This window comes from Protopterus annectens, chromosome 6.part0 (genome assembly GCF_019279795.1).
Source record: "Protopterus annectens isolate FY-2018-M chromosome 6.part0, PAN1.0, whole genome shotgun sequence".
Classification (NCBI taxonomy): Eukaryota; Metazoa; Chordata; order Ceratodontiformes; family Protopteridae; genus Protopterus; species Protopterus annectens.
In genome coordinates, this window is record NC_056737.1 from 627,232,833 (window position 1) to 627,257,925 (window position 25,093).

Genomic DNA, 25,093 nt, shown 5'->3' on the forward strand with positions numbered 1-25,093 from the left:
TCCTGGGCAATCCAAAATATCTCAGAATATCTCAAACGAAACCATTATTTTGTGTGATACTAACATAAACTGGCAAACTTTCCTCTCTAACTACCCCTCTAATAGTATAAACAAGTATAGGATCTGAAGTAGTTAACTTAATTTGATCAGCAACCTGTGGGTATCGGATCCGTCCTGGATCCGAGCCGGCAGCTTTCCAAGCTAGAGATCCATGCTCCAAGCTCCTCCCACTTATCCATAACAACCTGCTACCTCCCTCCAGTCCTCAGATCTCGTTTATCGTGGCTTCTATAAGCACGAGTGACGAGCTCCTGGCTATTAGGTAAGAGAAAGTGTAGGAAATTGCTCTAAATTTTTTACCTTATTTTACAGTTAAAGTGTGTGTGTGTGTGTGTGTGTGTGTGTGTGTGTGTGTGTGTGTGTGTGTGTGTGTGTGTGTGTGTGTGTTTGTGTGCGTTTTAGAGCCCTTGGACTAGTTTAACTTAGTGTAGTTTAATTTTAGTGTATTCCCCTTCCCCTTATCTGTGTGTTAGGGAGTGTGATTGTGTTCATCATGCCCGAGGGCTCTAAGGCCATTTTTTCCAAATGCTCCGAGTGTGGTCATAAGCTGTTCCCAGCCGATGGCCACACTCAGTGCGTTCTTTGCCCGGGGGTTGCTCATTTAACATCAGGCTGCCAGATATGTGCTGCCTTTAACCCCCGGGCTCTGAGAGACAGGAGGAACAAGTTAATCCTAGCGGGTCTTTTACCCACAGATTCCACTTCTTCCTCCTCTCCCTCAGTGGCTGCGGCTGTTCAGCCATCAGTTCCTCCCCCCTGGCTGGGACTCAAACTCCCACTGTATCCCAGGGAGAGAGGGACTCTGCTAAAAAAGAGAAGAGACATAGAGAGAGGGAGAAAGAGAGAGACAGAGAAAGGCTTAGGAGCCACAAGCGAGAGGCCGACTCAGCCCTTTCAGTCCCACCGGTGAAGCAGCTCTGTTCCCCCTTGAAGGTCCCCGAGTCCTCCCCCTCTCGGCTCCGTTCCCCACGTTTCTCTCCGGAGCCTGAGGAGGAGTCCCGGCCACCTTCGAGGTCATCCAGGTGGCCTTCCCGGCCAGCCTCAGCGGCCTCTTCTAGATCTACGAGGAGCCTTTCCGACGCAGACATGGACTGGATGTTGCGTCGCTTCCTTCAGGCCCAGATGCAGATGGGAGTGCTCTTGCCTTCCCCCCCTCCAGGGGGGAGCTCGACCCCCTTCTTTGCCCTCATTGCTCCTTCTCCGATCCATTGTCTGGTTTCGGAGCCATTGGATCCGAGTAGCCTCGGAGCCGGGGAGTTAGCGCAGATAGTAATCGCTACTTCGCCAGCTTTAACCTCGAGTTTATCGGGTCCTTTTTCAGATCCGAGCTCTCGGAGCCGGGATACAAGCCTCGGATCCGCAGGGGTATTGTGTCTTTGGCTCCGATGCGTTCGGAGCACACTTCCCTTTCGGGTCCGATCGCTTCGACTCCGGCGCCGACTCACACGGCAGATCCGAGGGGGCTGCTCTCGGATCCCAGGGAGAGTGGTTCACCTTCGGCTTTCGACGTGGTGGAGAGGGTGCTCTCGAAGGGTTCGAGGTCCCCGACTCGTGCTACGGATCCACCTGCCATTCCCTCGCAGATGGGCCTGTCTTCCATCATCCAGCCCCAGGGACAGCCTGCGTCTACGCCCCAGCTAGTTCCTGTAGAGGAGCCTGACCCCGTTGGTGAGCCCTCCTCGGACAGTCCTGCCGAGGAGGTCCCTCACAAACAAAAGTGTAAAAGGAGGCACTTGGACTCCCCCGAGTCTCTCACAGAAGGCACTGACTTGAAGGAAGGGGAAGGTTCTCCCCCAGGTCACCCCCCGAGGACGTCTCCTTTGGAGATATTATAGAGATGCTGTGCATTAGAGGGGGGTGGTCAGCCCAGAAGCCTTCCTCGGATGAGTCCGTGTTTCTGGAGGCATTTGACGCAGGCCCGTCTACCTCTTGGGTGTCCCCTCCAGCCAACCCCCTGGTAGACCCAATTACTACCAGGCATAGAAGGAGCCAGACACTGTGGAGCCAATCCTTAGGAGACCAGATAAGATCCTTAGCCCCCCAACAGACAAGGCAGCGTGGAGTAAAGGTTCCCCGGTAGATGCCATGGTGGTGGCGGCTGCCACCAAGAAGGAACTGGCGCAGGATAGTTCCTCGGTCCATCCTCCCGACAAGGAGTCTTGGACGATGGATCGCATCGGAAAGTGAATATTTGCTTCAACCACCTTTTCCATAAGGGCACTGAATTACTTGGCACACGTGATTAGGCTTCAGCGCGACTGTATAAACGAGTACACTGGGTCTCCCCCGGAGTCCATGGCGGCCGAGGACAAATGAACTTTCTCGGCTCGCTTGGCCACTCTAAAATCGATATCCAGCACTTCTATGCGGCTTCTCTCCCATGCCACGGAGGGGACGGCTAGAGCCAGCAGAGCAGGTATCGCCTTATGGCGTCACGCCTGGCTTAGACTTCGTGGAACCCTTCAAGGCGTCCTTCACGAATGCTCCCTTTGACGGTTCTACGCTGTTTGGCAAGACCGTCCATGATATGCTGCTCCAGAGCGAGAAAGACAGGAAGATGCTGTCTGCTGTCTGAATCCCCTTCTCAGCTCCTCAAACATCCCGTTCCAGGAACCAGAGAGGATAAAAGAAGATGTGGTTCCGGAAGTCTCAGCAGTCCGGTTCCACTCCGGACCCTTTGTCCTTCAGAGGCAGGGGAGGACAAGGTGGACGCCGGCCCAGAGGCAGAGGGGGGGGCCGAAGAATTTCGGGTCAAGGGAACCCTTCTCCGACCGACCTGCGCAGCAACCCTGAGGGGTTGCCCAACTGCTCCTCTATGGAGTCAGTCGGGGGGGCGTTTCTCAGAACATCTAGCACATTAGGAGTCCATCAGTACAGATCGCCGAGTGCTCCGAATAATATCCAGAGGTTACTCTATCCCCTTCATAAATCTTCCCCCTCGGTTGAGGCGCCTCCCCGATGTTCCACCCAGTCAGAGGGAGGCGGCGGCTTCAGAAATAAAGAAGCTGCTAAGAAACAAGTCCATCCAGCACGTCCCCCCAGGACAGTCCGGGCCGGACAATTACTCCAGGTTCTTTTTGGTGCCAAAAAAGACGGGGGACTTAAGACCAATTCTTGACATGTCTACATTGAACCTGTTCATTGCCAAAGAGAAATTCTGGATGGTCACTCTTCAATCTATTCTCCTCCTTCTGCAGGAGAACGACTGGATATGCTCCATAGACCTCAAGGATGGGTACTACCACATTCTCATGGACAGGCGATCCAGGAGGTTTCTCCCCTTTCGACTTGGGGCCAGTCATTATCAGTTCAGGGTCTTCCCTTTTGGCCTCACCACAGCCCCCAGGGTGTTCACCAAGGTCATGGCAGTTGTAGCGGCCCACCTGAGACTTCAGAGAATACAGGTCTTTCCGTACCTGGACGACTGGCTCCTCGCCTCTCCCACCAGGCCTCTACTATGCTCAGCTAGGGATTTCTTCCTACTCTTGGCCCGTCAGTTGGGGATCACCATAAATTACAAAAATTCATCCCTTCAGCCTGTTCAGGTCCTGGATTTCATAGGGGCCAGAATAGATACACTTCAGTCCAAGGCCTTTTTGACAGCAGACAGGCTTCGCAGTTTAACTCTCCATGTCTTAGCACTTCTACAATCTCTGGCCCCACCAGCGGAATTAGTCCTGAAAGCCCTAGGGTCCATGGCAGCTGCTATCAACCTTTCTCTCCTAGCCTGCTTGAACATGAGGGTTCTTCAGTGGACCTTATAGGTCCAGTGGTCCATCCTTCGACAACTGTTGAACTCCCCAGTTCCCCTCAGCAGAGTTTGCAGGGACTCCCTGCTTTGGTGGCTCCATTCCCGAGAGCTTCGGGAAGGGCGACCGTTTTTGATGCCTCAACCCTAAGCCACGGGGACCATGGACGCTTCTCGCCTGGGGTGGGGGGGCATTGCATGGGCAGAACTGTTCAAGGCACGTGGACTCCAATAGAGACCGTTCTGCATATCAGTGTTCTGGAGTAAAGGGTGGTGCTTCTAGCGTTGCAGGCTCTCCATGCCCTTCTCCCTCCGGGGACTATTGCAATTCAGGCAGACAACATGTCGGTGGTCTGGTACATCAACAAATGGGGGGGACCAGGTCTTACCCTCTTTGTCGAGAGGCCATGAGAGTTTGGGAGTGGGCGATATCCACCAACCTTTTTCTGCTAGCAATGCACATTCCAGGTCGGTCCAACATTTTAGCAGACAAGCTGAGTCGAACTAACCTCTCACCTTACGAGTGGTCTCTGAACCCCTTAGTAGTGAAACAGATCTTCCTCAGATGGGATCAAACTTGCTGCGATCTCTTCGCATCGCCTTCGAATGCAAAGTGCAGCGAGTCTTTTGCTCTAATTCCCCCGCCGGGGGAGAGCCCCAGAGACACTCTAGTTCATGCTTGGCCATCCGGTCTTCTTTATGCTTATCCTCCTCTCCCGTTAATGACAAAATTCTTGCAGAAAGCTCGTCGGTTGGGGAGCAAGCTTATCCTCATAGCTCCATTCTGGCCTCATCAAGCCTGGTTCCAGTATCTACGGTCTCATCTCATAGCTCCTCCTTGGATCCCATTCCGGATCTGATTTCTCATCCTTCGGGATTGACAACCCCGAATCTGGACGACCTCAAGCTTACGACTTTGTTGATCCAGTTCCGTTAGTAGCTAGGACTCCTGGTATCTCATCCGCCGTTAAATCCATCCTGGTGGTGGCACATAGGCCTTCTACCAGGAAGGTCTACAACAGTAAATGGAAATGTTTTTCCATCTGGGCCTGACATAGGGATTTGGACCTTTTTACTGCTCCCATTCCAGCAGTACTTGAATTTCTATCTCACATTTTGCATCAAGGGGCCAGTTCTTCTACTGTGAAGGTTCAAATAGCAGCCATTTCCCACTTCCACATCGGGGACAATCTTGGGACCTTGGCTTCCACTAAGATCTGTAAGACTTTCTTAAAGGGCACCTTTCTTTTAAGACCTCCTGTCAAGAATGCGGTTTCTCCATGGGACCTAAACTTAGTTCTTCAGGCTCTAACTGGTCCACCTTTTGAGCCTGCAGCTTCTGTTGACTTAAAGTTCTTGTCTTGGAAAACTGCCTTCTTAATTGCTATTACCTCAGCTAGAAGGGTATCTGAACTTCAGGCCCTTTGTACTAAACCCCCGTATCTGGTCTTCCATAAGGACAGAGTATCTCTCAGGGCTAATCCTTCCTTCCTTACCTAAAGTGGCTTCCGAGGCTAATATCAAGCAATCCATTAATTTGCCTGTTTTCTTCCCTAACTATCAGAACAAAGGGGAGTACAGGCTGCATTCATTAGATGTGCATAGACAATTGCGCTTTTACTTGCACAGGATGGCTGCCTCTCGCAAGTCAGAGCAGCTCTTCATTTCGTTTGCTAAGCCATCCTTGGGTAAACCAGTAACGAAGGTGACTCTAGCTAGATGGATATCCCACTGCATCTTGCTTACGTACAAAATTTCTGGTCGGCCAGAGCCCTTGGGAGTTCATGCTCACTCTACCCGTTCTATGGCTACCTATGCCGCGTTTTGGTTAAGAGTTCCCTTGGATGACATCTGTTCAGTGGCTACTTGGACTTTTTCTCATACCTTTATTTTGCATTATAAACTAGATCTGATATCCAGAGGGAGGGCAGCCTTTGGCTCTGCAGTGCTCCGGAATATTCTTCCTTGAGGACCTCCCAAGTGTTTTGGTAGCTGGGGACTCTGTCCGATAGGTTGCTGATCAAATGAAGTTAACTACTTCAGATAAAGAAGTTATGTACTCACCATAACGTTCCATCTGAGTAGGTAACTTCATTTGTCAGCAACCGACCCCCCCTCCTTCCTCCTAACCTGTTTTTTCATTACCTGAATGATAGAATGTTTTAGTTCTGGTATGCATCAGGTTAGGATGTTCAGGTATTGTTTGTCTTGATGTTGTCTGATAATTGGGCAAACTCGATCTGATGACTGGAGGGAGGTAGCAGGGTATTATGGGTAAGGGTGAGGAGCTTGGAGCTCGGATCTCTAGCTTGGAAAGCTGCCGGCTCGGATCCAGGACGGATCCGATACCCATAGGTTGCTGACAAATGAAGTTACCTACTCAGATGGAACGTTATGATGAGTACATAACTTCATTTTTACCCAACTCATCACAATTCCCACACATATAGTAAATAAACAAAATGAATCCACCCTTGATTGGATGTCACACCCCCATAAATACACTCGCACAGGAACCCTCCCAAGCATCTCTAGTGACTATATACTTGCCTTCACTCACAGAACCCAAACACAAACAGCAAAAGCCCATCTGTATAAAACTTCTAGAAATCTTACCCATTTTAGTCAAAAGGTATTTATAGACATTTTAAAGGCCCAGAACTGGTACCCAACTAAAATACTTCTGCTAGACAAAGCAGTAGAGTACTTCAATAACGTCTTTCTTAATACTCTCAGCAGTCTCACCCCTATGCAAACAAAATGAATTAAGCATATCCATGCCCCTTAGCTTACAAAAAATACTAAACAGACTCTCTTTGCTAAGGGGAGAGCATGGAATGAATGGTGTAAAAATAGAACCCCACAAAGTGAAATAAATACAAACAGCTCAGTAACACTGCTAAAAAGCTGGTCATTACCGAGAAAAGAAACTACTTCTCCACTCAACTGGACTCCAAAAACAACAATCCACAATATTTCTGGAAATCTATTACTTCACTCCTTAACCCTGGAAACCAACGAAATCCTACACCATCCCCTGATAAATACCCACTAGAAATTGCCCAGGCCTTTAACACCCACTCCATTGAAACCATTCAAAAACTTGTAAATGACTTCTCTACTCAGGCAAGCTCTACCTCAAATAAATCAAATAGCCATCAAAAGAAAAACGAGTTGAATGGTAGGAGAAAGCTGAAATAAGCAAATACGAATAACGTAATGCTAAAGCAACTAAAAACTTTAATATGATAAGCGCTTTCAGTGGTAAAAATATTCCACCTTCTTCAGACCACCGAAAAACTACTAAAAATCTAAAGAAAAAACTAGTTGAATGGTAGGAGAAAGCTGAAATAAGCAAATACGAATAACGTAATGCTAAAGCAACTAAAAACTTTAATATGGTAAGCACTTTCAGTGGTAAAAATATTCCACCTTCTTCAGACCACCGAAAACTACTAAAAATCAAAAGAAAAACGAGTTGAATGGTAGGAGAAAGCTGAAATAAGCAAATACGAATAACGTAATGCTAAAGCAACTAAAAACTTTAATATGGTAAGTGCTTTCAGTGATAAAAATATTCCACCTTCTTCAGACCGGTCCTCAGATAGCAGCTCACTCATTTGTACTGTTACTGTACACTCTGTACCCCACCTCTCTAGTGCATAAACTGTTAACTACACTAAAGCCATGCTCCCCCTCTGCCGACAGACTTCCAGCAGAATACTTAAAAATTGCTTCAGATGCTATAGCATACCCTCAGTAATCGATCCATATCCGAGTATTCCACAACTTTGGAAAAATCCATTATAATTCCGCTACATAAAGGTGGTAATGCTAGTGACCTGTCTAATTACTGGCCCATCTCTATAATCTCTCCTGTATCTAAAATCCTAGAAAAGTGCATACACACTCAACTGGTACTATATCTCGTCAACAATAACTTACTTGTCCCCACTCAACATGGCTTCCGCCCTGCACATAGCACTACCACTGCCTTACTTTCATTTACTAGCACTGTTAACAAAGCCTTAGATGCTGGTCTAATAACCTCTGTTATCTTATTGCATCTGTCCAAGGCTTTTGATACATTTTCACACAATAAACTACTACTAAAACGACAGCTCTTAAATTGCTCCCCACATTCACTGGCTTGGTTCTCCAACTATCTTTCTAACAGGAAACAATCTGTCAAATGGCAGAACAAGCAATCTGAATATCTCCTAAACAAAACAGGAGTTCCCCAGGGGTCCATTCTTGGGCCGCTATTAAACATTTTCATCAAAAACCTCCACAAAGCTTCCTATCTTAGTACTCTAATCCAGTACGCGGGCAATTCTACGATAATCTCCTCTGCCAACAACCTGACAGACCTTCAATATCTCACACAAAAAGCCTTCACTTCTATTGAATCCTGGCTAAATAATGTCCAATTTCTACTCAACCCCAAAAAAATCTAAACTCCTAATATTTTCATCCAAACCCTTAAATCAAGACTTCAAAATCATCTCACTAAATAATACCGAAATATTAAAATCATCAAAACGTCTGGGCATCACAATTAATGACAAACTCTCCTTTGATAATCACATTCATAATGTAATCACGAAAACCCATTTCAATCTTGGTAAACTGTACAGACATAAATATTTTATGAACACACCCACCAAGTTAAAACTGGCCAACTCTCTTCTCTTCCCCACCCTTCTTTATGGTAGCAACATGCATACAACTCTTAAAAATAAATTACAGTCCTGCTACTGTAAAATACCAAAATTTGCCTGCAACATGCCAACTCGAACCCATCATTATCTTGCCTTAAAAAGTATAAACTGGCTCGACTTCTCCCACTATGTACAATACACCCAACTAACACTTACCCACAAACTACTATATAACCCCAACTTTTGCCCCTCTCTTCAGACCATCCTACATACATACATACACCCTTGCACATAATCTTAGGTCTTCAAGCAAACCGTTCCTAAGCATATTCAAGTCCAACAAGTGCGCTGGGCAAAGCCTCCATTCCCTTATCACCAAAGCCCTCTTCCATTACTCATATACACTCCTTATAAGCATTTAAAACGGCACTAAAATCTCATTACCTCAATAATCAAGCATGTTCCTGTAACAACTCACCTAAACCTCCTTAAATAGGTTACTATCTCTCTCACTAATCTCCATCAAATAATGTCCTTTAACTCATATATCTTTGTTTTTAGATTCCTAAATTTTTCTTTTAATATACCTCTAGAGCCTATTATTCTACATGCTACTTTACTGTGCTCTTGCAGCAGCTTTATGGACCAAAAAAACAGAGACAGACAGATGTGAATGTTGTTTATACATGCCCGTACAAAACTGCTTATAGTTTCCATACTGTAACTACCCTAAATTTCTGTAAATACTTATCGATATGCATGATGTTTACTTGAACTGGTAATTAATGACTGATATAAAATTGTAACTGCAAGTGATGTTCCTTATACTCTGTATATAACTGCTCGTATGATATGATATGATGTTTTGTAACCTTTCTTGGAGCTTTTCTCCCCGGGCTTCCACTGAAAATGGGTTTCTGACCCAGTGGACTTTCCCGGTTACCAAATGTCAATAATAATAATAATAAAAATAATACAAAATGTCCACACCCTGGTATAAAAGCATACAGAAATAGAGGAGGGAGGGAGCAGCTACTGCAGCAGTGATCATTCGAACATCTACTGTTATGGTAAGTTTACATACACAGCTGTACTATATTTTCATATGGGTCATTGCTCCCGTAGCCCAAGTTATATGGGTAGAGTACTGTAGCTTAACATGACTGGAAAGGAGGAGGAGGATGGTCCAGGATCCCCTGGCGTATGGTCCTCGCAAAGCCTGTCATATACCTGGAAAAGGAATATAGTTTACAGTGCTTTGTAAAAGCATGCACAGAGGACCAAGTTTTTGTTTCTAAAATACTTCTAGAATTTATCCCTTTCAGAAAACCCACAGAATAAGCCAAGGGCTTGGTATAATGACCCTTGACACTGCCTGGTATAGTTAGTACTACAACAGCTGTGATCATTCGGACATCTACTGTTATGGTAGGTTTGCTTACACAATTGTACTTCCTGCTAGACTTTTTTGCTGCTATTGATTTGTGTTTTGTTGTGCATTTAATAATTTCACTAAGTGGTTACAAAAAAATATGTTTTAAAGGATATAGTGACGGAAGCTTTCTCATTTTTCTGGAATTTTGTTGCTTGGGAACAAAATATATGATCCTTGCTACCATTTCATATTTATTTCTTTGCATTTAGGTGACCATGTTATTCCACCAGAAAAACTTTTTTTTTTGCTAACCATAGTAAACAGTAGTTGAATTATCATGTAGTAAAATAGAGTGGCAAATTGTATATTACAGTTCAACATGCAATAGAAATATGGTAAGCTTGGATTGCCAGTATATGTCAGGTGAACTAAGTCATATCCTGCAGCCTAATAGATTTGTTTTTTAAAAAAAGGAGAAGAAATATACAACTTACTTAATACATGTATAGCAGTGTTTCCTTAACATTTGTTGAGTTTTTATCCTTTTCAGTATTATTTTAGTGTTTCTGGATACAAGATAATGTAGAATGCTCATTAAAGTAATGCAGTGTTTCAAAATCTTATATAAAAATATGCATTGTTTTTGCGGCAAACCATTGTACTTCTATTAAAATGATTAAGCTGACTGGTTGGATGGGTAGCTGAAAGGATTGGAGCTATATTACTGAAATGTTCCACCTGATTATACTAATGTTCACACCAAAGTATTGCAGTAGTTCATGAGTATATCATGGGGTAGTCAGATTTTATGTTGCATGTTCAGACAGTAGTTGCATAGAAGTTTTTGACTGTCTTTTTTTAACATTTATTTTTTTCATCCCTATTTAGCTTTTCACAGAGTATGGCAGACTGGCTATGGAAGAAACATTCCTCAAACCATTTCAGGTAAAATAAGATCTATATTTGTTTATTTTTAAGAAGTGTACTTTTTTTAGGTTGGAAGCGAGTAAAATTGTGTTTGTACACAGTCTGAAGCAATTGTAGTGCATCAATGTAGTCTGCATGCCATAAAAAGAACTATGTGTTTGATTATTTTGTATCCACAGATGCCATTTAGTGTGTGTGATATCACCTTTTGATATTTCTTGGTAAGTTATATATTTCGGTTTAGGAAGATAGGAATGAGTACGCCTTGTTATAATCAACAAGGATATTATTAGGTTGAAAGGTTTGTTTGGTAATGGATGACCTTGAGACAGTAGCTCAGGTGATCTTCCTTCGTCAGATAAAGCTCACAATATAAAAAGCCATTCCCTGGGATTCATTAACAACTACCCTAAGTGTACACCGTTCTGAGTGAACAGATAGCACAAGCATAACTCACACCTTCTTCCTAACTTTGGTTTTCCTACTGATTTTTTTGCAGTCTTAAATACAGAGGGAGATTCATAAAACTTACCAAAACTGTAGGCTACATGTCTACATTGAGTGAATAGACAGCACAAAAAATGTGGTAGGGATGCTCTTGAATGCAGATCATGTACACTTAGTATAGGCATTAATGAATCTGAATAATTGTCAATTATAATAAATAATACTAACTTTTATAGGATAGAAGAGACTATAAAATGTGTTTCCAAGGTAAAGGTAGGTTAATTTACCATGTGAGCCTTTGGCTGTATCAGTTATGGCACTCCTTATCTGTTTTGTATTCTAATAGGTTATGCTGCAGACATGATGTAAGTACTGTTGAAAGAAAGCATAAACGTATCACTACCATAGCACTACAAGCATTTTTAGAAATGCACAGCTCAGTTTCTGTACAGAACGGAGCCTTCTCAAAACTACGTAGACATTATTACTAAGCAAGTCTCACAGTCTCTTGTTATGTTTACCATCACTTTCTTTTTTCTTTGAAAGATCATATAATGGAAGATAACAGTTCTCTCTACTCATTTTTTCATTCACTGTATTTATAATATTCTGCAGCTTAGCATGTGTGTGTGCATATGTATGTATGTATGTATATGTGTCTTTTCATTTTTGACCTCTGCAATGCTATCCTGATTTGTGTCTGAAAACAATCTTTCTGTTGCAGCTGCCTAATTTACAAAAAAAAAATACAGGATTAAACACATAAACAAAGAAACATAAAAGCCTTGACCTAGATATCCTTTTTAACATTTTCTTTGTAAAGTAAACGCTTGCCAATGCAAAATGTTTGCTTGCATTTGTGCCATCTGTTGAGCAAATAGGCAGAAGCAATCATAAGAATTGGTAACTGTTTGTTGAAGACACCTGGTTCCATGAAATAGAAAGATGAAGCCCTGACTATGCTAGATGACTTGAATTTGATTAGCACCCTGGTGGCTATGGGAGCCAACTGAGGAGGAATCAGACTGAGTAAATAACTTGGATTCACTTAGTAATTCAGATGTTGGAGGAGCCAGCTGGGGAATGATGGGAGTGACTGACTGCCAACACACTCATCCTTGGAGGAGAGTGTCAGTGGAATCTGCCTGTTCTTTGTAATCACCAAGTACTACAGCGTCTGCTGCATACTAGGACCACGGGAATGTGAATCCACCAAGAGAGTGTGTATCTGCTCTAGCTGGAAATTGTGGGTGTTCAAAAGCAAGCAAGTGTACTGGGTCCAGATGGGTGGACGCTGCACTATGTTTTTTGGACAAAGGAGGGAATGTGGGATGTTAGGATTATATAAAAGATGCCCTGACCTCTGAAGGGTGATCCTTCTCACATTTTTTTTCCCAGTCTCCTAGGATGCAAAGGGCTGGGATGAATAGGGTTGGGAGGTCATTAAGAAAATGATTTAAAAACAGCAGAAGCTGATGCCTGCACTGTTTTGCAAATGAGTGCTTGTCTCTGTGGCTGAAACAACAGTGTACATGTCTGGACGCTGTGCAGTAATACCTGATCTTTGTCATCCATAAGGCATTATTCTTATAGCTTACAGCATGCATATTAAGACAGAAGATAAACATTATGCCAGTCTGTTTAAGTTGAATATATATAGTGTGGAATAACAGGAAGGAAACACAGTTTCATATAAGTGAGTAGATTAATGAATTACCTAGCTTTTTATATAAGTTTGAAACTATCATTTTATGTTTTCCTTTAGAGTACTAGAAGATTGGAGTGCCTTCTGAGGACCTCATTGCATGGTCTTTCAGCTAACTAGAATGCTTTTAGTAATCATTATTTCCAGAAGAATTCAGTTATTTTCCGTTAAACCAGGTTTCACCCAAAACAGCACCTGACATAGTACTTAAAAAAATGTTGATAATTAATCATCAGGATGTAATCTAATAGGCATATCTGACACTTGTCTTATTCCCCCTCCAGACGTTTCCTTTTGGTGATTTTTGTGAAGAGTCAGAGGGGCTGTGGAAAAGAAGGGCTGCTATGCAAAGACTTCTAATAAGTATTCTTGAAGTAAAGGGAATGGAGTAGTCAGTCAAATTCTATCAGCTGAAGTATTGTGTATAAGGGGATGACATCAGTCTTTTCATCAGTGAAATTTTTTAGAAAGAGCTCCAAATATTAAAAGGGCACAATAGGATTTACCACGTTTTTCTGAGAACTAATAGGAGAACTAGTAGCATTATTAGGTACCCTTTTCAACAAATCATGGGAGGAAAGTAAAGTAACTGAATACTTGGTGAGGGCATATATATATTCCCCATTCACTACAGTGTGAATGTGACATGGATGCTTGGAACTGTCATTCTGTTACTTTGACATCAACTGTAGTGAAAGTAACAGAATCACTTCTGAAAAATATAATTATGATGGATCTGGAAATTACTGGAGCAAATGCCCAAAGTCAACATGGATGCAAAGTGGCAATGTCTTATCATTTAAACTTCGCCACTTTAAATTACTGGGTAATCCAGGGCAGTTGGCCAAGAAGTAAGGAGTAAGAGTTGTAATTGTGATCTAAGTCTTACTAAGGTGTTCAGCAAGGTATTGCACAAAAAGCAGTAGACAAATGGCACAGTTGTTTCATTGGTTGGTCCTAGAGTAATAACATGGTAAACTACTGGTTGACTAGTAAGGCACGTGGGGTTCTAGTCAACAAAGCACATTTAGAGGAGACTACTTAGTAGCTAGTTACCTTGGGAGCGCTACTGTTTACCACTGCACGGCTGATCAACATGTAAACATCAAACCTAAAAGATTGCCATGGAGGTTAGACTTGGAGTAGGTTGGGAAAATGATCAGTTTTAATAATTGGCTTAATTTCTGGTGTCATTCTAAGGGGATCCAATGTCTGTCTGCCTGGAATGACATGCTTGACAAGCCACGCTGCTTCGCAAGGGACGGCTTGCACCTGTCACCCCTGGGTTTCCGGATATTGGCAAAGGCTGTTGCCACCCCCATAGTGCCTTTTTTAGACAAGGCTCAAATTCTAAACCCACCGCCCTAGAAAACAATAATGGAAAAAAACTAAGGGTAATGCTGCTCAATGCCAGAAGTCTAAATCTCAAGATGCACGCCCTCGAAGCCCTCCTCAGTATGGAGAACATTGATGTCTGTGCTGTGACTGAAACCTGGTTCAAGGCTCCTGAGAGCACCCCGGCACTATCAGATTTTACCTCATATCATGCGTTCCGGCCCCAAAACCCGGACCGTACCACAAAAGGAGGGGGTGTATCCATATTCATCAAGGATACCCACACCTCCAGGCTGGTGGCAACTCACAAAGCATCAGAGACCATTCAGGTGCAATTAACCATAGGCAAAACTGCTCTACAGTTTGTAGCATGTTACAGGCCACCCTCTCAAACTCAGGAACCCCACACAGCCTTCCTGAAGACACTGGAGAGTATAAATGTCTCTCCAAACACCATCATATTGGGTGACTTCAACTACCCAAACATAGACTGGGAACATTACTCAAGCCCCAATACCCTAGCCCAAAGGTTCCTGGAGTTCATAAACTCAAATGCTATGGAACAACTTGTCACCATTCCCACAAGAGGTGAAAATATACTAGACCTGATCATCACAAACATGGGGACAAAATGCTCCACACCGGAAGTATATCCCTCATTGGTGAGATCAGACCATAAACTAATCACACTGGAGATCCACATCCCGCCCCCACCCCCAACAAAAAAGACCACAGTGAAGAACTTCTCAAAAGTCAACTTCACACTTCTTAAGACTGGTGTGGTATCCTTCAAGGCCCCTGAGCCATTGGAAACCACAACCCACGCTGCTGAATCCCTTATAAATGCTTTCTACGAGCACCTCCAGGATTGCATGGATCAAGCAATCCCAAATAAAATCAAGACCCTTTCCACCAAAGGCAAGCGCCCGATCTGGTGGACCCCAGCCATAAATAAACTTTAGAACAAGAGGAGAAAGCTACTACAAGATAGAGCAAAATCCCTAAAAGGGAAGACATCTCTGATCAATACTAGTAAAGAACTACGATCACTCATAAAATCATCCAAGGCCAACTTTGAGAGAAAAATCGCCAAGGACTCAAAAGACAATCATAAGGCCTTCTTTAGCTATGTTAGAAATCTGGGTGGAAACTCCCAGATATGCTCAGAATTAGTCCAAAATGATACAAAAATCACTGAACCCACAGACATTGCAAACATACTGGCAGACAGGTTCAGTGAAACCCCCCCCCCCAAAAGGAGAAATATCTATCCCAGCAGAATGTAGCCTCCCAATCATCTCAAATGCCCAGGTGAGAGCTGCTCTCTAAAGCTAAAAACACAGCATCAATGGGACCGGATGGTGTCCCCGGCTGTGTGCTACACGAACTCAATGAGGAACTAAACCCACACATAAGGCTGCTATTTAATCTTAGCCTTACCACAGGATACGTACCCAAAGAGTGGCGTACGGCAACTGTGGTCCCACTCCACAAAGGCGGTGCTTCTACGGACCCTGGTAATTACCGCCCCATAAGCTTAACAAGCCTGGTCCGCAAAGCTATGGAGAGGATCATAATGGAACTCATAAATAAAGACATAGGGGACCTACAGACATTGGATCCTACCCAATTCGGCTTTGTCAAGGGCAGATCATGCCTCTTGAACTTGGTCGACTTTTGAAACAGTCACCAAGGCCATTGATGAGGGTAAGGCAGTTCACACAGCCTACCTTGACCTTGCAAAGCTTTCGACACAATACCCCACTCGGGTATCATAGAAAAGCTCACCAGCTTAAATGTAAACCCATATGTCACAAGATGGGTTGCAAACTGGCTCAAGGACAGAACCCACAGGGTTAGAGTTGCTGGTGCCATGTCAGACTCAAGCGGTCACAAGCGGTGTCCCACAGGGCTCAGTCCTGGGCCCCTCTTGTTCGGCATCTACTTTTCAGAAGTGCAGGCAAACATAGGAGGATTGTGGCTGACAAAGTTTGCAGATGACTGCAAACTGGGCGCCATAGTTGAAAATCCATCAGACACAGATATCCTTCAGAGAGGTCTCATAGAAACGGATAACTGGTGCCAGAGCCATGGTCTTAAGCTAAACGCCAAAAAATGTATAGTCATACCCTTTGGTAAAAACAAGGTAACCCCAAGTTACCACATAGGTGGCAATCCATTAAGCACAGAAGAGGTTATCAGGGACCTGGGAACCCAAGTTGACAGTAACCTTTCTTTTGACACTCACATTGCCAAAGTGGTTAGGAGGACCTTCTACATTGCCCACCTGATTATGAAGGGATTCACATCCAGATCAAGGGAGGTCATTGTTCCCCTGTACTCTTCACTTATCAGACCAATGATGGAGTACAATGCCCCATTCGGAATGTATCTTACCCGACACCTGCAGCAATTGGAAAGACCCCAAAAGTTCCTCACCAAAAGGATAAAGGGGCTCAAAAATATGCCATATGCTGCCTGACGGAAGAAACTCCAGCTCTATTCAGTCGCATACCGTCTGCTCAGAGGTGACCTGTGCCTGACATACAAGGCCATGTCCAACCCGGAATTAATGGACATGCTCCACCTCAAAAAATCCAAATCCACCAGAGCCACAAGAGCAAGAGACTTAAACCTCAACATGGATATAAATAGGACGTGCTGGAGGGACAGATTCATCACCCAGAGACTCCCTATGCTGTGGAACAGAATCCCTGTCCATGTGAGACAGAGCACCTCGCTGGCTCTGTTTAAGAGGAATCTTGACCAGTGGATGGGAGATCGTAGGTTTACCCCGGGGATCATCTCTGTATCACTGCTGGACAGAGGCACGGCAAACTAATGGGCATAGTATTCTTCAACCTAAGGGGTGGTGAAAGCCACACAACTCTGGCTAGGCTTATAAATGCCCTAGGGCAGATAGCCTAGTATGAACCTATGAACCTATAAGGTGAGTACTGCATTTTCCTCATTTTGCCCTTGTCTATGAGTTTTTGCATATTACAGTTCAGAAATGTGGGCACTTGTCCGCCTGTAATAAATATTTGTTGTGTTTTGAGAACTTGAAAATGTCACTGTTTTGAATAGCAACTTTCCAAGGTTTCATTTGCTTCGGGTTTGAATAATCATATGTCGATTAAATGAGACTTGATTATTTATAGTGGACCTGGGTACTACAGTGGTCAATTGTGGATCCAAACCATTTCAGTGTACAAATGATATTGCAGCCCTTTTTAGGCATATTCTACAAATAGATACGCAACAGGGACAAGAGATAGCAACTTGGATAAAGAAATAGCAAGTTTGGAAGATTGGTTTTATATATGGTAGCTTAAATTCAGTGCATAACTTGCAGAATAAAATATCTAGGAAACAAAAATCAGGAAAAACTGAATAGAGCTGGAGTGAAAGCATTCTGGTATCAGGTGACCTTAAGACAAACAAAAAGCATGGCAAAATTGCAAGAAGGACTAACAGGGTAGTGTGAGGTGCAGGAATAAACGTCATTAGTAAAAAAGGAAGTTACTATAAGCACTTGAGAAGAAACTGTTAAGGAGTATTACGCAGTACTGGAGACTTTAAGTTTAGAAGGATATGGCTATGAAGTTAGCTTGGGCACAAACAACAAATATGGTGCAGGGTCTGCAGAAGAAGCCATGTAATGAGAAATGAAAATAACAGCATGAACCGTCTTAAAGAAGGAGAGAAAAAGAGAGAGGCGTTTAAGAACTTCTTATGTGAACTAAGTAAAAGAGGGCATTGTTTTATAAAAATGAGATAAGAATAAAAGGTCCCAGTGTAAAGATGCAGGGTGATATATGAATGAAAAAAGGAAAAAAAGATCATTGTTTGGCAAAATGAAGTATATTGAGAAGACAAGGATGCAGTTTGGAGAGGCAGGGTGGATGTCTTAGAGGAAACATGTGTTTGCAAAGTCTTCATCCAGAAAGATTAAGGTCAGAAGATATAAAGTAATCAGAGAATACATGTAAAAATGTAAGTTCATGACTTGGTGTAATCACTGGCCCAACTACCAAGTGTTTTCCTTGTATAAATGCCCCCCCCCCCCCACACACACACAAGGGTTGGCTGTATCCGTATTACCATGTAGGGCAAAAATTGAGTGACGTCAAACCATCACCCATGGGTAGTAAACAAGTTATGCCCCACATCCAGTGTGGAATGAAATTATTGTGGATCTTGACCAGTGGATGATCTGCAAATGCTTTCCTCATAGTTACTGCAGGGCTGGTACACCAGTCTCCTTCATGGGATATAGTCCTAGCCAGGAATCCTCTTCCCTTCCATTGGGATAGGCAATATGGCAAAACATTAGCACTGAAAAAATAGATGTTAGTTAGTAGGAGCTACAGCTTAACTGGTAGGTAATTAAATATTTAGCCTGTACAAGCCAAATGATCCTCATTTTCTGTCAAAGTCTGTTTCCTTATTTGCATTTGTACAGGCATATTTATGTTGCCTAAAAATAGCAATTTCAGCTATTTGTATATGTTATACATTGTATGTTTCAGGATAACATAGAATGTACTTTGAATTTCATTGTTTCTGTGAACAGTTGTTTTTGGGTCCAGGCACCAGCTTTCATTTGGTGTATTTGGTTTGTTTCTGTGGATTTTGGTGTTTCATGAATTTCATTGTGATTCCTGACAGTCATGTCAGTACCAAGTGGGATCACCTGATTAATAAAGCAAAAAAAAAAATGCAAGGACTAGGGTATGAACCTCCTTAATTATGTCAGAAGCCACTTATGCCATGCTTCTTGTAAGCATAAGAGAGAACCTGCAGAATCCTTATTTAAAGCCCTGTCACTACCCTGAGTTGTGCATTACTCACAATGTTTACAGTAAGGGTATGTATAGTGTTGGTTATGGGAAAGGTGGAGGTAAGATGAGTGATTGTTAGCTCCAGCTGCTATTGGTAGTTGGTCTGGATGAGTATGTCATTGAAAAAGAAAACGGGTGTAAGCTAACTCCTGTGGCATAGAAGGATAAACTCTAGCCAGAGCTTGGGTAACCTGAGCTCACTTAGCAACTTGGGTGCCTTAAGGAGCTGGCAGTTTGGGGGTGGGGCTGGATCAGTGTTCATTCACTTCTAATCCATCAGAGGAGAAACAGCACTGTGACAGTGGGCTTTCAGCTCACCATGCCACTGCCTAATATTAGTAGGCAAGCATCCAAGAGCATGCACTCACAGGGAAGAGAACATCATGAGCCACTGAAGTAATTCTGGTAGCTTGTCTGTCTACCCAGTGGTTGAGGGTTAGACCATAAAAAATGCCCCCATTGCCAGGTTGCTGCTGAAAGCACAAGCAATCATCATGGTTGCCTTTGTGATCACCCCTCTGGATGGTTAATGCTCCTGTTCTGTGCTGGGGTAATTATTTCTACTATGGGGGATTGAATGGACTAAGTCTAACTGGGTGAAGTATGATGGTCATCAGATATGAGGCAAAAAGTACCCAAGAAAAACTGTTGCTGTGGTTTCAAAAGTTCAAGGTTAGGCTAGCAAGTTAACCTTGCATTTCTTTAGTATGACCCAGTGAAAATTATTTATAAACTGTGTGAGGCACTGTAAATCAGATTTGAGTTCAACTAACTGACACTTTTGAGTTGCGGAATGTCACATCCCTAGCAACCAAAACGTATCCTTATGTGCCAGAGCATTTTCTAAAAAAAATCAAGTTAACAAGCATAAGGCAAATAAATGTTAATGTCTTGTGAACAGTAACCATTACTAAAATAGTAAAAATAGCAATTTTACCAGTAAAAACCTTCTTTGCAGCAATATTAGTGCATTCACTGTCTTTACATCAGTGCTATAATATAAAGCACACAACCCCAAATTGTTTTTTGCTGTAGTTTCATAAAAAAAATTGTTTGTTTCTTGGAAACAGTGCAGTCTAGACATACAGTGGTGTTGGAGCACTTTGCTCAACCAAACTAGAGCTTTCACATGACCACAACAAGAACATTTCTGTGTGCTTGCTTATTAAGGTATGTACAGAAATATGACACATTATACTTATTTACATAATTAATAAAAACACTGAAAATCTCTAAAAAATATATACTGCTTACAGTGCAAGCATCAATGACAGTTTTCCTCAGCATCATCTAAGGATTCACCTGATGCAATGCAGTAGGCTATAAACCACTTGGTTCTTGAAGATGTAAATGTATATATGGCATACCTCTCAACTGTACCAAATCTCTCTGTTTTTACTGGTTTTTGAGGTCCAAATTCCCGAGTGGCACCCCTTAATTTCCGAATTTCCTGGCTTTTTGTTTTTAAAAAAAGTTTTTCCGGCTTTTTTTCAGACTGATGTCATCATGCAGAGGTGTGCGCAGTGACATCAGTCCATGAGCAGCCTGTCGGAATTTGGCTGAGGGCTTGCTCTGGGCCAGAGTGAGTGTGTTTAAGTTTATAAGCTACAGGACAGACAAGAAGCAAAGCCTGAACACTGAGCAGCTGAGAACTGGAATTTATTTGCAGGTAAAGTATTTAGTTGCTTGGTGTTTCCGCATTAATACCGAGTCTACTGAGTTGTTTATGTGCTGCCATTTAGAAAGCGCACAATTTGTAATTGTGTTCACTTATGCTGCTTATCCATTCATTTGTTGTGCTTGCTTTCTGCTGCTTATTCATAATGGTGTCTGTGCTTGCTTTATGCTGCTTATTTATTCAAGATGGTGTCTGTGCTTGCTTTACGCTGCTCATTCATTCAGGATGGTGTCCGTGCTTGTGCTTATTCATTCAGGATGGTGTCCGTGCTTGCTTTATACTGCTTATTCATTCAGGATTGTGTGTGTGTGTGTGTGTGTGTGTGTGTGTGTGTGTGTGTGTGTGTGTGTGTGTGTGTGTGTGTGTGTGTGTCTGTGTGTCTGTGTGTCTGTGTGTGTGTGTCTGTGTGTGTGCTTGCGCACGCCCCTGGTTTGATTCTTGGCTGAAGTGCCTTCTGTGTGGAGGAGTTAACTTATAGCTCTCAACTGTACAAATTTTCCCATAATGTCTGGAACGTGTTTGGCTCACACTTTTGGTCTGTTCCTCTTAACATTTGGATGGTGCAGTGGCAGTGTTGTTGCCTCACAGCAAGAGGTTCTCTGGTTTGATTCTTGGCTGAAGTCCCTTCTGTGTGGAGGAGGTAACTTATAGCTCTCAACTGTACAAATTTTCCCATAATGTCTGGAATGTGTTTGGCTCATACTTCTGGTCTGTTCCTCTTAAAATTTGGATGGTGGAGTGGTAGTGTTGTTACTTCACAGCAGGAGGTTCTCTGGTTTGATTCTTGGCTGAACTGCTTTTTGTGTGGAGTCTGCATTTCCTCCCTGTGTTTGTGTGGGTTTCCTCTGGGTGCTCCTGCTACCTCCCGCAATACAAAGATATGCATCCGAAGCATTTTCCCCAGGCCTCTGCTGAAAATTAGCTTAATTCCAAGTCAGACTTTCCCAGTAAACAAATGTTAAAAAACATAAATTTTATTTTATTCTGGCAAATCAGCGAGAACTGAATTCACTAAATGATAGCCATTTAGGTTTGTCTTCCTATCTTTTAGGAAACACGGTAACACAACAATTTATTCTAGCAACTTTCTAAGATTATACAAGCAATGTTTAAAATGTGTCCCTGGTTTTGGGTCTTTGTCCCCCCCAATATATTTTGGCTTTTTCCTGATTTCTTGTACTACACAGTTCTTCAGGGAAAGTTTAGTGCTGCTTATGCAAAGTCTACTTTCATTGTTAGTAGTACAACAGGTAGTATACTTGCTTTTGCTGCAGAAGGGTGTGGGTTCTACTCCCACAGTCTGTAGATGGATTGCTGATACTGTACTGTGTTATACTTTTAAAGGGGGGTGGATGCTGCAGTCCTGAGAATATCCTCCTTTGGAAGAGATACCTACTAACCTGTTATCAGTTTGCCATCCATTCCCTATTGAAATATTACTAGCTTATGATTTTTTTTAATGTAACCTAAGCAATTTATTCTTCAAGGGCAACAGGCACTTTTTGTTTGCTAGCAGCAACCTAGTTACAGATCTCTAACATGGAATTTAGATGACTTTTACTTCTGCAAAGATTGTGCATATTTACTGATACTGGTGGATTGTAGAAGTTTGATTAGACTTTTATGATGGAAATGTTCTGAATTGGGCAGTTTTGTCACTGTTGGTTCATGCATTTCATTTCATTGCTTACTGGAACAATGTTCAAACAATAAATTTAAAATGTACTCTAACAAGTGTGCTGTAGTATACAAGGAATATAATTTATCAGGAAGGTGTATCAATGAACATATGTATGTTTCTTGTTCTGTGTGCAAGGAGCCTATGATTTGAAAACATCCCAAAGCAAAGGTAATCTTTATCCTCCACTGGCCAGATGCATTTTTCTTTGGATGTGGGTTTCAATGAATGTGAGATTCAAGGGCAGAGAAGTTTTAATGCTAAGTCTGTTTTCATTGTGAGACTGTACTGTTTTGTTTAGTAGATGTCTATTAGTGTTTTGTGCTATAAAATATAAAATACAACCCAAATAATCATCGTAGAAGTAAAGCAGTATGCACATTAGTGTTTATGGTTAATGGGGTGAAATAGCCAAGTAATGAGACATTGGAATGGCTGCAGGGGGACTCTGGGACCATATTTTGGTTGTCAGTTCTTCGGTTTGCATTTGAAAGTTGGTATCCCACAATTCCATTGGAGTGTGCGGGATTACATAATTATGTATGTAAATTTTATGTTAATCAGTGTACAGATTTGTACCTATTTTTCATGAGCCTTTGTCCAGTTTTTTGATGTTTCCAGGTTGAGAGGTATGACATATGGAAATATTGTACATTTTCTTTATTACTAGCAAACAACTAGCAGCATATTTTTCTGTCTCCCTTCATGACATTTCACTTGGTGCCCCTCAGTAATGTTACTTTCATTAATATGAAATGTAAATACGAATAAGAAGTGACAGTAAAATATTATCTGTACAGTAGGACATTGAAGATTCACAGTTTTGTTGTCATTTTTTATTTACATCTGAATAAGAAGTGACAGTAAAATATTATCTGTACAGTAGGACATTGAAGATTCACAGTTTTGTTGTCATTTTTTATTTACATCTTAATCTTTCTTGTGCTGCCTGTTATTAATTAGTAAGTCCCTTAGTGAAGAAAGCCAGCCATTAACATAGCAGGATACCATAAGGAGCTATGAGTGTTAAATCAAAATGTAGAAAAAAGACACTATAGATGAAAATTAGTTTAGGGTAGCATATAAACTGGTTCAAGTTCTTCTTGATGAAACTGTCAGAACAGTCTGCTCTGTGATTTAATATGTTTTTTCCCACCTAACTCACCATATTCTTCTTTATTCTTAAATTCTCTAATTCTTGAGTTGTCTACCCTTATGTTCAATAAACTTCAAAACTCCTTCCCACTCTGGTCTTGATTGCTGTTAATTGTGGTCACTTTAAGACCATATTGTGAAGACCCTCTCCTTAATCTAATTAGATTTTAATTACCCTTACATTCAAATCTTTTCTCTCACTAGTTGCACACTACACTACCCACCGCTTTTACCCCTCCAGTTTACTTTTAAAATCTCCACTTAGTGACAGCATGTAGTGTTGCCCTACAGAGTATCTGTAAGCAGATAAAACAGAACACACACACAATCTGTTTTGAAATAAAGCTTACTGTACAGCTTGCCAAATTAGTGACTCTGACAGGTAGTGTTTAGTTTTGACATAGCAATACACATTTAATTAACATGTTTTCATACAGAGTGCATCTTTGAATTAATTATGGCAGTACTACAGGAATTAACTTTCAAAGATTTGATAAAGTACATGTATCCCAGTCAGTGTAAGACCTGACTAGGGTTGACACCTTTTCAGATGCCCAAAGTGGGACATTTTTTGTCGAAGTGTGAAATGTTGCAGTACAAAACATACCCATGGCCAATGCATAGGACAGAACTACAATTTTTTTTCCAAAATAAAAGCTTATTTATTTAGTATTTAAGTTGCTTACAGTATTTCTTATAGCATGTAGGTGTTTCAAATGCAAAATAACTGAATTATGCAACTATTAAAGAAAACTTAGGAAACATTATTGAACTAAAATCTCAGGACATTTGACATTTTTTAGTTTTTTTTTTTCAGCAGGACACAACTGCCCAAAGAGGGACTGTACCTCTCAGAGGGACAGGTGGTAACCCTAGACCTGACTCATGCTAAAAAAAAAAAAAAACTTAGTGACAATATTTTTGACATTTGCAACAGTTGTAAGCATATCAAGAACATCAAGGCCAAACAGCAGTAAACACCCCCTGTGAATTACGGAAGTCAATTCTGGACAAATTGCAGGTGCTGTGAAGAGCACTTTTGGCTAATATCAAAGACTTATGTAATACTAATTTCATGAACTTTAATTATATCCTGAGTTAGTAGTGGGGTGCATTCCCATCATGGTATTAGAAATCCAAAAGATTGGAGAAAGTAAACTGAGAAAACACACACAGCCACATACATCTATATATGTAGAGCCTCTGAATCCGCAATAAATCACACATACAGATTTACCATATGATGGCAGTGGGAGCAGTCATAATATTGAACCAAAAAAATACAACACAGGAACGACAAGCAGAAAAAAGTCTGAATTCTGTTTTAATAAATGCTGTACAATGAAGCGCTTTTTGTTTGCTCTCCGAAGCAAACTTCTTCAGATTACAAATGCACCTTGCAAAACGCATTTAAATAAGGACAGGTGATACTTTTCACCTACCAACAAACCTTTGCAACATATGTTCCTTAAAGAAACAT

General features: G+C 42.1%; 1 protein-coding gene across 2 annotated transcripts in view; it reads left to right on the forward strand.

The window, feature by feature from the left end:
• ATL1 (atlastin GTPase 1) overlaps positions 1-25,093 on the forward strand; it is a 903,853-nt gene that overhangs the window by 470,221 nt on the left and 408,539 nt on the right. For both annotated transcript variants that reach the window (XM_044074302.1, XM_044074301.1), the window contains exon 6: positions 10,733-10,789. In XM_044074302.1, coding sequence (XP_043930237.1) covers positions 10,733-10,789 — 57 coding nt within the window. The remainder of the gene's footprint in view (positions 1-10,732; positions 10,790-25,093) is intronic.